Below are 13,153 nucleotides of genomic sequence, written 5' to 3'. Positions count from 1 at the left end.
GCAAGATATATTTTGTGTGATGAATCTGTAACTGCAGTTATGGGTGGAAAAAAACCCAGACAGCTGGATAAGAGCATTAAAATGTTTTCTTTAGTTGCCAAATTTCAGTGGAAAATTGTATTTTGGAATATTTACTTGCCCTACAAAACATTTGCTTTTGAGTGGCAGGGCCATTCAGATGTGGTTTTACACAAATGGAACACACTTGGAAGTTAGTCTCTGTAGAGCTGGCAGCTAAAGAACAAATAAATTTGTTCAAGAACCACTTGGACTTCCAGATGTACTTGGATAGGCCCAGTATCTGTTCAAAGAACCAAATTCCCCTGGTGAATCACCTGTTTTGTTTTTTCAGTACTTCCCTCTTGTCCTTATGTATTCAGTCTCCCTCGGTGTCACCAGGATACCCACCTGCTCCATTGGAGCTCTCTGGCAGTTTCAGATGGGAAAGCTGAGGGTGTTGAACTTCCAGCCAAGCAGCTTCAACAACCACAGCCAACTCCTCCCCCAAGAGTGAGCTGGAGCCAGACCCACAGGCCAGATCCCTGTCCTGCTGTCTAGAACTGAGAGGATCTCTGGGAGAGACAGGGAAGTTGACAACACTTGGGAATGTGTACAAACCAGAGGTTATTTATCCTTGTACACTCTTCAGTGCCTGCTTATGAAGATTAATAAAATTGTGAAAAGTTAAGCCAAGTGTACTTTTTATTTTTAGCATGTCTTAGAGGGTAGCACCGCCTCTTATCAGAATTTTCATGCTGGTAGAAAAACTACTGTTAATAGGGAGGGAAGAAATGCTGTTCTAGGTGCTGGAAATTTGCAAGCTGCAAAACTGATCCGGGTACTGAAGTGGACAGGACTCATTGTCTCCTGAATGCCATATTCTCGGCACGAAAATCCTTATGGTTAAAAGAAAGACACTTCTTTTTTACACACACACACACACACATACACACATATATATACATTAAAAAGCTGCCTGTTTCACTGGTGAGGTCTCCTTTCCTGCTGATTAGGCTTGAAAGTTGTGGTCATTTCACCCCAGCCAGCAACCAAGCCCCAGGCAGCCACTCGCTCATTCCTCCACCAGCAGGATTAGGGTGAGAATGGAAGGCTAAGAGCTGGAAAACTCATGAGTTGAGATAAAGACAGGTTAATAAAGTAAAAACCACCTGCACAAATAAATAAAAACAAATAATTAATTCATTGCTCCTCATGGGCAAGCTGCTGTTCAGCCACCTCCAGGAGAGCAGGGCTCCATCATACATGGTGGTGACTTGGGGACACAAACGCCATCACTCCAAACCTCTCCCGCTTACTCCTTCTTCCCCTGCTTTATAAACTGAGTGTGATAGATGAGTAATGCCATGACTGACTCTCACAATTAATGGACAAATATCACGTATATAGGTTAAGAGAAGTTTTATAGATTTATAGTTGTGTTGCACCCCCTCTCGTGGTTATCGCGGGACAGCTGGAGTTGGCACATTTGGGAGGGCTGGCTTGTCACTATGGTGACATCTGACCTCCAATCAGGATTTGAGGAAGAGACCTCCACCACTGGACAGTGAAGAAGGGGTGGATAGACAGAACTTTGGGAGGGGTAAAGGGTTAAAAAGGGAAAAACCTCCATTGTGAGGGGGCTGAGCGCATGGTGGGGAAAATCTTTTGCTCCCAGCGCCGTAACCTTTTTTCTTTATTCAGTCTTCAGTTGTATTTTTGATAAGGTCTAATAAACCTTCCTAAACTATGAAAAGTGAGTAGCTCTTTCCTAAGCTCCGGAATATCCCTTTGGTCAGCCTGGGTCACCCGTCCCAGCTGTGTCTCCTCTCAACTTCCCATGCACTCCCAAATTTCCAGCCTGTGTGGCAGTACAGAAAGCAGAAAAGGCCTTGGCTCTGTGCGAGCCCTGCTCAGCAACAACAAACACATCTCCGTACTGTCAACCGTGTGTTCAGCACAAATCCAAAACACAGCTCCGTACAGGCCACGAAAGCGGCACGAAGTGTGCCACCCTTTACACAGAAGCACATTCTGACTGAGGCAGCCTCGGGTACCCCACACTGCGCAGCACAGCCTGCGCTCACGCTGAGCGGCGGAGGCCCCCGGAGAGGCACAGTTTAATGCAGCGCCTGTGGAGGAGGGCGGGACCTGCAGGAGGTCAGAGAAGGACGGATTCTTCTGGAAGCACCCCGGGCCGCCGTGCAGCCCCACACTGGGCACACGGACCGGAGACCGGCGGCACCAACGGGAAGCGACGGGCGCTACAGCGCATGCGCGCGCGGAGGACGGCTACGGAGCCGCGGCCACCCCGCCCCGCGCACGCGCAGCGGCGGCGCAGAGGCGGCTTCCGGGCGCCGGCGAGGCCGCCCCGCCCTCTCTGCTGCCGCCGCCATCATGGTACGTGCGGCCATGCCGCGCTCCGCCGGCTCTGCCGCATCCCGACCCGCTCCCGCTGCACCCCGGGTGCCGCCCCAGCGCTCCCGCCCGCGCCTCCCTGCGCCGGCAGCCCCGGCGGCGGCGGGGAGCCCGCGGCCTCCTCACCCGCGCTGGGCCGGGGCCGCGCTCCGCGTGCTGAGTGCGGTCGGGCAGGGCCGGGCTCGGAGCGCGGCGGGACCGCGGTCGCTTTGCTCAAGCGCGGGGGTTTCGTGCAGTTCGAAAGCTTTCCAGGAGCTGGAGGGAACTTAGAGGAAGGATGGGGTAGGACTGCTTACAGGAGCGTGTGGGGATGGGACTTCAAACCGAAAGAGAGTAGGTGTAGATCAGATAGTAGGAGAAAATTCTTTGCTGTGGGGCTGTTGAAGCACTGGAACAGGTTGTCCTGAGAAATTGTGGATGCCCCATCCCTGGAAGTTTTAAAGACGTGGTTGGATGGAGCTCTGAGCAACCTGGGGAAGTGGAAGATGTCCCTGCCCACGGCAGGGGGTTGGGACTAGGTGATCTTTAAGGTCTTTGTCCGACCCAAACCATTCTGTGATTTCTTTGGGGAGCTCTTTTAAAGGCTCTCAGAGGCTTGAATCTGAAAGTGGCCTTGGGTGTGTTCTCGCCTAACTCTGTCCATTCCTACCCTCCCAGGTGTTCAAGCGCTTCGTGGAGATCGGCAGAGTTGCCTTCATCTCCTTCGGGCCACATGCTGGCAAGCTGGTGGCCATCGTGGATGTTATTGACCAAAATAGGGTAAGTTGTGAGTGCTGCCCCTGTATTTCCTCCTTACTGCCTTAACAGAAGCTTGTATGCTAAGGCTAAGAGTCTTGACTTCAGTAGTAATTCTGTTTTCAGCTAAGCAGTTGATAGAAGGATAGGATTTAACAGCTGTTGTATTTGATGCCTTTAGGAGCACGCTTTTTCCCCACCAGCATATGATACATCCTCTGCCCTGCTGTGTTTCCTTGTTGTAGAAGTGGACAAGGGATGTCAGTTGGAGTCTTATTAATTAAATAAAGTCACTTATTAATTAAATAGCGTTAATGTGTGTGTAAAGTGAATATTTGTGCTAGGGGACTCTTCCTGTGCATGTCTTGGTTTTGTCTGCCTTCTTTTTTTTACTTCAGGTGTGGTTTTTTTTTTTTTTTTTTTTTTTTTTTGTCGAAGGCAGGCCTTCAAAAATTTTTTTTCTGTAAAGCTTGGGTTGTACAGGCAAGATTTAACAATCTCCACTTCTGTCTACATAATATGAGTTCCAGTTTTGGATGAGTGTCAAGATACTGTTCATACATTATTAGGAAGCAGCTGTCTAAATCAAAAGCAGTGAGAAATCTGCTGCAAACCGCCCGCATTTCTTTCCCTTTTTCAGGCACTGGTGGATGGCCCCTGCAGTGGTGTCAGGAGGCAGGCCATGCCCTTCAAGTGCATGCAGCTGACTGACTTTGTCCTGAAGTTCCCACACAGGTGAGTTGGCATCTTTCTTCACCTGTGTAAAAAAACCTCCGTGCTGTCATGTGATGACTGTTGTGTGCTAAGTCTAGAAGGTTCAAATAGTAAAAATTTGGCAGGCTGTGATATCATAGTTGAATATATTTAGGTTTTCATTGCCAGTGTTGGCTGATAGCTGCTGTTTAGGAGCAAAGGAAGTCTCACAGCAGTCGAGGCATCTCACAGGTAGTTCTGTGCTGGATGGTGTGGGGGAAAGCAGTGTAGATGCTGCAGCTTTGCTTTTGCTACTGCTTAAGTCACCTTCAGGCATTAAATAGGCTTCATGCCTACAGAACTGCACTGGAATTGCAGGAGGCTGAACTTACTCTGTTCTTTTAGCTCAGTTAATGTATGAATTTCTGTAATTTAGAATCAAAAAAGGCTGCTTCTGCTCCTGAAGCAGTGCTAGGAGCAGCTGCTCATTGGGACAGTGAGGTGGATTGGGAGCAGATCCCAGAGGTCCATGGTGAGTGGCACAGGGTCTGGTTGATGGCCTGTCACCTGTGGTGTCCCCCAAGGTTCCATATTGGGCCCAGTATTGTTTAACTTACTCGTCAGTGACTTGGATGAAGGGGCAGATGCCTCCTCAGCAAGTTCACTGGTGACACAAAGCTGGGAGGAGTGACTGATATCCCAGAGTGCTGTGCTGCCATTCGAAAGGATCTCAACAGGTTAGAGAGACAGGCAGAGAGGAAACTTTGGAAGTCCAACAAGTGCAGGTGCAGGATCCTGCAGCTGGGGAACAATAATCCCGAGCACCTGTACGGGCTTGAGGCTCACTTGCTGGAAATCCGCTCTGCAGAGAAGGACCTGAGGATCCTGGTGGACAACAAACTGTGCCTGAGCCAGCAGTGTCCTTGTGGCCAAGAGGGCCAATGGTGTCCTGGGGTCATTAGGAAGAGTGCAGCCAGCAGGGTGAGGGAGGTGATCCTGCTCTGGTGAGGCCACACCTGGAATGCTGTGTCCAGTTCTGGGCTCCTCAGGAAAGAGAGGTGTGGATGTCCTGGAGCTCAGGTGGCTGAGCACTGGAACAGGGTTCCCAGAGAGGTGGTTGAGTCTCCCTCACTGGAGATACTCAGGAACCTCCTGGACACAGTCCTATGCCATGTGCTCTGGGATGGCCGTGCTTGAGCAGGGAGGTTGGACCAGCTGACCCACTGTGGTTCCTTCCAGCCTGACCCATCCTGTGATTCTGTCAGTTCTAGCACAGCACTTACTCAACAGAACATTAATTAGGCCACGGAGATGCATGTGACCTTGACTTGAAATAAGGTGTCTGAAGTAATGTCTGAAGTGCAGTGCAGTCATCTTCCCTTGAATGAAATTTGGGAGGCCAGCATCGGGGAGAACCTTTCTTTAATAAAGACTGTGAATATGATTTTGTGACTGTTCCAATGCAGCGCTCGTCAGAAGTGTGTGCGACTTGCCTGGGAGAAGGAAAATATAAATGAAAAATGGTCAGCAACAAGATGGGCAAAGAAGATTGAGGCCCGAGAAAAGGTAACAGTGTTTCACTGGATGGGGAGTACATGTACTGCTTCTGCTTGTAGGTACAGTCTAAAGGCTGCACGTTTTCAATAGCAAGCTAGGATTAAAGTTAGACAAGGCATAGGTTTTTAAATTACCAGCTTAAACTTCTTGTATTTTAACAGTGCACGTGGTTTTGTTCAGTTATTTCTATAGCAGCCTCTTTTCCTGCATCCTGGGATATGGTGCAGAGGCCTTAAATTGTGAGCTAGTTCTGGAAGTGCAGCTAAACCTCATTTGGAGATGATCAGTTACTTTGGGAATGCTTTGGAATGCTGAGTTGTACTGCTTGCATATATCAGAGTTTCATGACTGATTCTTTTCACACAGAAAGCCAAAATGACTGACTTTGATCGCTACAAGGTGATGAAAGCGAAGAAAATGGTAAGTGTTTGAGTGCTGCTTCTTCATGGGGTTAATGCTTGTAGCTTTCACTTCAGAGTCACATCCAGTGTTAGGAGCTTACTTTCACAGCTGGCTTGGGTTATGGGATGGCACCGTGAGTGTGAATGCCTTGAATTTTCCATGCTTTTTTTATGTCACCACTTTCTCTTCTGTAGTTGGTCAGACTTGAACTTGTATAATCCATGTGTCAGTCCTCAAGTGACAGCTGAGGAAGGAATTGCCTGCTGATAAAATCAAATATTCTATCTAGATGGGTTGCTGTTAGTATTTCACCCTCTAATGAAAATCATTACACATGAAATACTGAGATGCCTCAGCTACCAACCAGAATGATAATGTCCACTTGGTAAATTGGGACATTCCAGATACAATGCAGACATTTCAGATACAATGAGTGGTAAAAGGTGATAATGAAAAGAGGTAGAATCTGAAAGCTTAGAATTTGTATTAAGGCAGGGTATTTGAACTCTTGCTCTTTTCATGCTGATGAAGTGTAAACATATTCTTGTTTTTTTAACAGAGGAACAGAATCATCAAGCATGAAATGAAGAAGCTCCAGAGGTTGGCTGCCAAAAAGGGCAAGAAACCTGGGAAGCCAGGGAAGCCAGAGAAGGCAGCAAAGGGCAAAAAGCCAGAGAAGGCACCCAAGGCTAAGAAGCCGGAGAAGGCACCAGCACCGAAGGCACAGAAGGCACAGAAATAAAATTAACTTCTCATTATGTATAATTCTGTGTCCTTGTTCTAATTTTAAAATTACATTTGATTGCAATTTTAAACATACATTGGTTTTTATTTCTGACCAAGAGTGGTTGTCTGTCTCATTTTTTAATGTCCAAGTGTTGGATTCTAGTATTCCCCAGGAGCATGCAGAAATGCTTTTGCCACGCTGTGCCCAGTACTCTGTACGCAGTGATAGTTGAAATAATGGCATTTCCAGTTACTTGAAGTAGGTCAGATCCTGACATTTAAAAGCAGTCTGATACGGGAATTGGTTGGGAATGTGCAATATTGCTTGCAAAGTCTTGAGTGTAGAATACATGAAAAATCACACTAATAGTTCTGTATAAATTCAGGCATATGCTGAAAGGATGTGTTCTGCTTAGAACACACGAATGTCAGGGTTTGAAAGACTTGATGAACTGCTGTTCAAACACTGAATTATTTTCTAAAAAAACTTCCACAAATTTTAAGCGGTGACCTGGAATACTGTGATGCCAACACCATAGTTGCCCTGTAAGCACAGTTACAGCAATTTGTGATGTAGTAACAAGACAGAAATTGTCGGCATGTATTTCAGTATGCTTGCTTTTTGGAATGTTTAAGGGTATTTTATGTCAAGACCAGAGATTAACTCCAGTTCCTTAAACTATGCAGCATATAATTTCCACTATTTAATCAAAACTGTCAAGTAAAAGGGAGCATGACCTAAAAATTACTTCATCTGAAACACTGAACTGCTCAGTGTAGTCTTTGCATTGGAAAATAATTACAAATCTCAACGTCAGCATCCATGTAATTTCCTGTATTTCCTCCTGTAGTTTCTTGGCAGGAAATACATTTTCTTCACATTGATTGGAGAAATCTTGTAAAGTCTGAGGTATCTGGTAATTTAAAAGCAAATTACTTTTTCAGTCAAATATAAATTAAAGGAGGAAGTATCTATTTTAAACAATGAAGGTTGTGAGACCTTTATATTGTCATATACATACTCAAATACGTGTTGTCATATATATATGCATATCACACTGATATGCATATATTGCTAAGAACGTGTGCTTTAACTGTTTACATGGTTAGTGCTGCATTATTTCAGCCATTGGGCATACCCAAACATTTGGAAGTATACAGTGTTGTCTTGAGCTATTTATGTACCCTTGGAAATAGAGAGTTCACTTGGTTGATAGGAAAGGATATAACTGCTAAGGGAAAAAAAAATCAGAAATTATGCAAATTGGGACTAAAAGCCATGTTCAAGTGTCTGGAGACCTTGATTTTAAATTGGATTTTGAAGTGATTAAATCCACCTACTCTGAAACTTAACTTGAAAATACCTTCAAAGTTCTATCAACCTGGAGGTCCTTTAAGGTGAAAGATTTGTCCCTTAGGGTTCTTGATTTTTTTCATGTACTACTGTTAAGCTTGGTTATATAAGACTGAGGGGAAAAAATGGTAAAAGTGCCTGTACAGAAAATAGATGTGCCTTCAATCATGAGGAGCTCAGAAATGCTTTTTCTACAGCATTTACTCGTTTTTAAAGGTATTGTCTTCCCCAGAACATCTTTGCCTATGATTGCAATTTTTCCAGTGCTTTCATTCCTACTACTTGGCAGCTGCTGAGGCAGCTGAAACGTTTCCAGGATATAAGGTGTGCAGTAATCCTTGGGAGCTGGGATTGTCCTGGAGAGCGACCTGGTCGTGGTATAAAACACATGTAGAGGGTTGAGTCTGCCCTAGCGCTGTGCAGTGAGAGTGGGGCATTAAAGATTTAGGCACTGCTGCGGGGAGAGAGCGTTCTGTGCCTTAAAGTTGGGCTCTGTAATGCCACACCTAACAAGCAGCATTTCTGTCAAACTGCTGTTTTTTGCAATTTGGCCAAAAGGGGGAAAGAGCAATAGGAATATATCAGGTTTTGGTACCTGCGCTGTGCATTTCTGGCTGGGTGTTCTGTGTGAGCAGCATCTGGTGCTCCTTTCAGCAACTCATGAAACCTCCCTGAAATCTGTATTGTGGGCAAGCCACCCTCCTTTCAGTCCACGGGCATCGTCCATTGTTCTTTCTTTTTGTGAAGCTAAGGGGGAGAAGAGCTACAGGAGTGCAGTTTATTTCTGAAGGTTACCACACGATGGCAACGTTAGCTCTTGATAAGGTTGTTCTAAGGCCAGGCAATTGTGCTGCCTTCCCGTGCAAGGAATGGTGCCAAAAACACCGGATGGCACAAACACTTGAGAGCACTGGACGTGCTTAGCCAATTCATTTTGCCTTTATAATTGACTAAGGTGTACTTTGCTGGACTTATTTTACCTAGTGGAAATGAGCATAGAGAAATGGCATGTGCTGTTTAGAAAGAGCTTGAAGGGAAGTCCCTGTGTTTGTTTTCTTGTTTCACTTCATGCAGAATGTGTAGTGGGCTTGCTGGGGGCAGAGCCGGGCATCTGCCCCATCCCTGAGATCAGCAGGTAATTGCTGCATTTCCTGAACCAATACCAGTACTTGGCAAACCTAGTTCTAATCTCTGTGCTGCAAAGTCTGGGAGACGTGAGCAATTCCTGGAGTAGGATTGGACCCCTTGGTATGATCTGTAGTTAAAAGGTGTAAAATCTGTAAAATTACCGTGAACCAGCCACAGTTCTGTCCCAACTGATTTGCTGGTGATGCATATTTCTCCTTGAAAAATGCTGTATTTGCATGCTTTTGTTTCTTGACTAGCATGTCTGTTACTGTGTTTGGCATCTGAATGTGTTTCAATTTTTTTCATTGAGATGTAATAGACCTGAAAGAGAAATCTCTGCATTTACTGATTGACTTGTGACAAATCTGGTCTAATTTACAGCTCTATTTATTTTGCCTTGCTTCAATTATAGTGCCCCTTAAATGTTTCCAGCCCTGTAACATTTCTTTGCTTTTCTCCTGTGCACACTGCTAAAGCATCTCTGAAAGCTCCACGTGTCTGCCTTTTATCACCATGAAGGGGTGCTAATTTCTATTCACAGCATTATTGGTATATGAGTAAATACAGCTTGCAAGGATGTGGTAAGTGGAGCAAATTACAGGGATGTCTGTGTGGTCTACTCATTCCAGGTCTTCAGCTTTTTATTATTCCATTCTATAATTCTGGGGGGATGAAGGGGGGCTGGGTTGGTTTGTTTGGGGGTTTAATTTGGGAATTGTTAATGTTGTTTTGAGTTTGAACTTGCATGTACTATTATCACACTCAGGTACTTTTGAGTTTGTACTGGTATTTCCTGCACTGAAGCAGAAAGATCAGCTTTTACCAGTTTAAACATGACACCCCTTGTTGTCCTGCCGTCCTTGTCCCTACCTTGACACAGGCCCTGTGGTTCTGGTGATGTACCCACTCCCTTTTCCCTGCACAAGCTTCATTCCTGGGGGCTGTGCAACTCTCAGTTCATGGTGTCTTTAAGTGGGAATGTGGCCCAACCTTCAATTTGTACAGCTGTCCCTGTATTATATTCTTTAGATAAACAAAAAGTTGGTCATCCTTTCCTCATCTCCCTTTCAGTGATGATAAAACTGAGCGGACTCCAGGAAAGTCTTTCTGGCAAGCTCTCCGCCTCCCCCATAAGCTTTCAGACCACTATATGCATCCAAATTAGAGAGGTCTTCCACCTGCAGTCAGCTATTTGTGCTGGTCACCAACATAAAAATTATGTCATTGCCACCAGCACAGAGCCACATCCTCCTTCCTAAAGTGCATGACCCAGTTCTTGTTATAGGAGAAGTAGTTTATAACATTTCCCTGGTGATCCCTGGTTGGAAGGTATTTTTCAGGATTATTTAGTTCTGTAATAGTTCCTCACACATAGTGAGGAGATGCCCTGACCTGCTCATCATGGCCCTCAGCAGAGCTGAACTCTTCCCTCACATCTGCCTTGGGCTGCTGGTGGAGTGCAGGTGGTGTTTCAGAGCCCTGACAAAGGTTCATGTGGCAGGATCTTATCACGAAGCTCTGCTCTAATGAAAATGAGAGATACTTCACAAAAGTAGTGGTGTGCATATTTAAATAGCATGAAAGAGTATTATCTTTGAGATCTGCTGGAGCTTTACCTAAGGACACACAGTGGGAGAGCAAAACATCTGAATATTTTTCGCAGTAACTCACCAGCCAAGACTTCTTATTGCCACTGTTTCAGCCTTCTGTTTTCAAAAGAAGAGGCCATTGCTAGCTGTGTTATGGTCACAGTCAGGTGCTATGTAAAAATGTTCTAAAGAAGGGATGGAAAATAGGCTTGAGGGCTTTTTCCTTCTTCCTTCTCTTCCTCCCTGGAATTCCTGAATAATTTTACAGGGAGGGGTTTCTTCCTTGTTTATCTTTTATTTCTATTGCTTGTCTCATTCACATTGCACATGTGAGTCTTAGCTCATCCTAGAAGTCTCTGTGGATAATGCAAAAAAAAATCAGAGTTCACGGCATAATGAAATAAATGAAGTCTGACTAGCTGAAAGTGGCATCATTTTTGCTCTGGTTGCTTGAAGCATTTTTCAAGGTCCAGGGAGAGGCTGACAAGCTGCTGCTGTTGATGCTGCATGCAGATCCTCATCCCAGATGTGAGCAGCCTTCCTCAACTCCTAAACACCTGATTGTGACCTTGGAAGGAAGGATGTTCATACTGGATATGCCGGGTCTCTGCTGGCAGGTCTAGATGGGAGGGAGAGTTGGATTTAAATGTCAGTGCAGGCAATTGTGCCACAGGACAATTATTCCAACAGCAGAATTGAAAGCATCCACACAATCCATGCTGCAAAATAATTTCTGGGATCCTATAGAAAATTTGGGATTGTGGGCTGAAGGAAGTCCCAGTGCCATGCCACAGGATGAGAGGGCTCAGGGTTACAGGCACTGCCAACAACCCTGGGTGGTCACTGCTCGGACAGGAGATTTGGTGTCTTCATGGCCATTGGAAGGAGAATATGCCTGACAAGCTAGACTCTGACAATCTGACCTTTCTTTCTGACCACTCTACTCAAAACTTCTGAGAAATTTGGCTCCAGGGCTATTGCTTCACACCATTAGCATGTGATACAGAGCCATCTCTGGGGGCATGGACAGGATGAATTCTCCATGCCATTCAGGTCTCTCTTCTCCTGTGCTGCTCTACTGGGAGTGACAAAGGTTCGCAGCCCACTGCTGTCTGAAGGTTCCCAGAACCTAATCCTCTGATTATTAGAAACCTTCTAATTGTCAACCTAAATTTATTCATGACCAATTTATAACCAGGAGGCTCCACTTCTTGTTTCTGTAACTGCAGGGCTGTCAGGAAAGATTCATGAGCCCATATGTTGGTCAGACCCTATTTTCAGCAGCCACAACTCAAAGCTCTCAGATTAAATACTGCCTGATTGCTCCATGTGTTAATGCATACGCTTTCCCCCATCCTGGCATCACAGTGACAGAGGACTTTCCCTCCTGCAAAGGTATGTACACAGCCAATAGAGTGTCTTTGTGGTCCCAACTCAGGCATATGCCAATAACTCCTTCCAGGAAAAGAAACAGATTGCTTCTGTCTTGCTGTCTTGCTTTCTCTCCCTCTTTTTTTTTTTTTTTTTTTTTTTTTTTTTTTTTGTGGTGGGAGGAGGTGGAAATGTTTCGTGTATCAGTCTGTGTTCATTTTTTTTTTTTTTTTTTTTTTTTTTTTGCGGTGGGAGGAGGTGGAAATGTTCCGTGTATCAGTCTGTGTTCATTTTCCCCTTGTTTCTGTGTGATCCTGCAGGTTAGAGCTGGAGGTTTGCTGAGATGCTCTGAGGAAGGTGAAGTCAGATGCTAAGCTTGATGTCCCCTGGGCTCCTGACACTGGCACAGAGCAAACCCAGGAGGGCAGGCTCTGCCCCCAGGATCTGGCCTGTTCACATGCAGAAGTAGGAATGGACCTCTGGCAAGGTCTTGGGGAGCCACAGTCACACTCAGTAGGGAGACAGGGCATGCAGCACCAGTAGCCACTAACATGAATCTCAGGAGCAATGCTCCACGCTCCCACCTGGTATTGTCTGTGCTCCCTTTCAGGCTTCCTGGAAGCTGCCTACAGTTTTAAGCTGTGCAGGGAGCTCTGGATGGTGCAGGAGAACCTGTGTTCACCCTGGCCCTGTCTGTGAGGTGTAAGAGCAGGCAGGGATGAGCCTGCCACCACACCTCCTTTTCTCTCCCCAAGCACCTCCACAGTAAGATGAGCTTGGACAGTTCTTGATCAGGAGGCCAAGGGAATCAGCCATGAAACTCTCTGAGCCCCCAGTGCTAACTCTTAGCCCCTCTAAGCCCAAGTAATTTGTGTACTAACTTTGCAACTCTTCAGGAATTTTTTGCTGTAATGATACAGTTTCCAGTGACTTTTCCTGGCCACCTTCCATAAGGCCGCTGATGCCTTAAGTTTTAGCTTTCATATTATCCAGATTCTGTACTGCATTAGTATATAACTCTGAATTTCATATAAAGTGTTAGTAAGTTCTCACAGTTTAGTTAGCCAAAACAATCCTTTTCCAGCCTGAGAAACACGAGGGCAAATCGAGGAGAGCAAACTGGGAGGGTGTGACTTCATAACCTGAAGCAGTAATTGGACAATTAACCCCAATATGTAAATGG

General features: G+C 45.6%; 1 protein-coding gene across 1 annotated transcript; it reads left to right on the top strand.

Annotated features, from left to right (window-relative positions):
• The first annotated feature begins 2,341 nt into the window (after positions 1-2,341).
• RPL14 (ribosomal protein L14) lies at positions 2,342-6,617 on the top strand. Its single transcript, XM_041407902.1, has 6 exons — positions 2,342-2,397; positions 3,073-3,174; positions 3,791-3,885; positions 5,310-5,409; positions 5,767-5,820; positions 6,362-6,617. Exons 1-6 carry the CDS (start codon positions 2,395-2,397, stop codon positions 6,542-6,544), a joined length of 537 nt encoding a protein of 178 aa, XP_041263836.1. The 5' UTR covers positions 2,342-2,394; the 3' UTR covers positions 6,545-6,617.
• Positions 6,618-13,153: the final 6,536 nt, after the last annotated feature.

Source organism: Onychostruthus taczanowskii, unplaced genomic scaffold (assembly GCF_017590055.1).
Source record: "Onychostruthus taczanowskii isolate IOZ18803 unplaced genomic scaffold, ASM1759005v1 scaffold28, whole genome shotgun sequence".
NCBI lineage: Eukaryota > Metazoa > Chordata > Aves > Passeriformes > Passeridae > Onychostruthus > Onychostruthus taczanowskii.
Note: the sequence above shows the minus strand (reverse complement) of the source record. Positions and strands in the feature narration are given on the sequence as shown.

Coding starts and splice junctions, on each gene's coding strand:
- RPL14 (XM_041407902.1), top strand. Junction 3,886..5,309: donor GTCCTGAAGTTCCCACACAG/GTGAGTTGGCAT, acceptor GTTCCAATGCAG/CGCTCGTCAGAAGTGTGTGC. Junction 5,410..5,766: donor AGATTGAGGCCCGAGAAAAG/GTAACAGTGTTT, acceptor CTTTTCACACAG/AAAGCCAAAATGACTGACTT.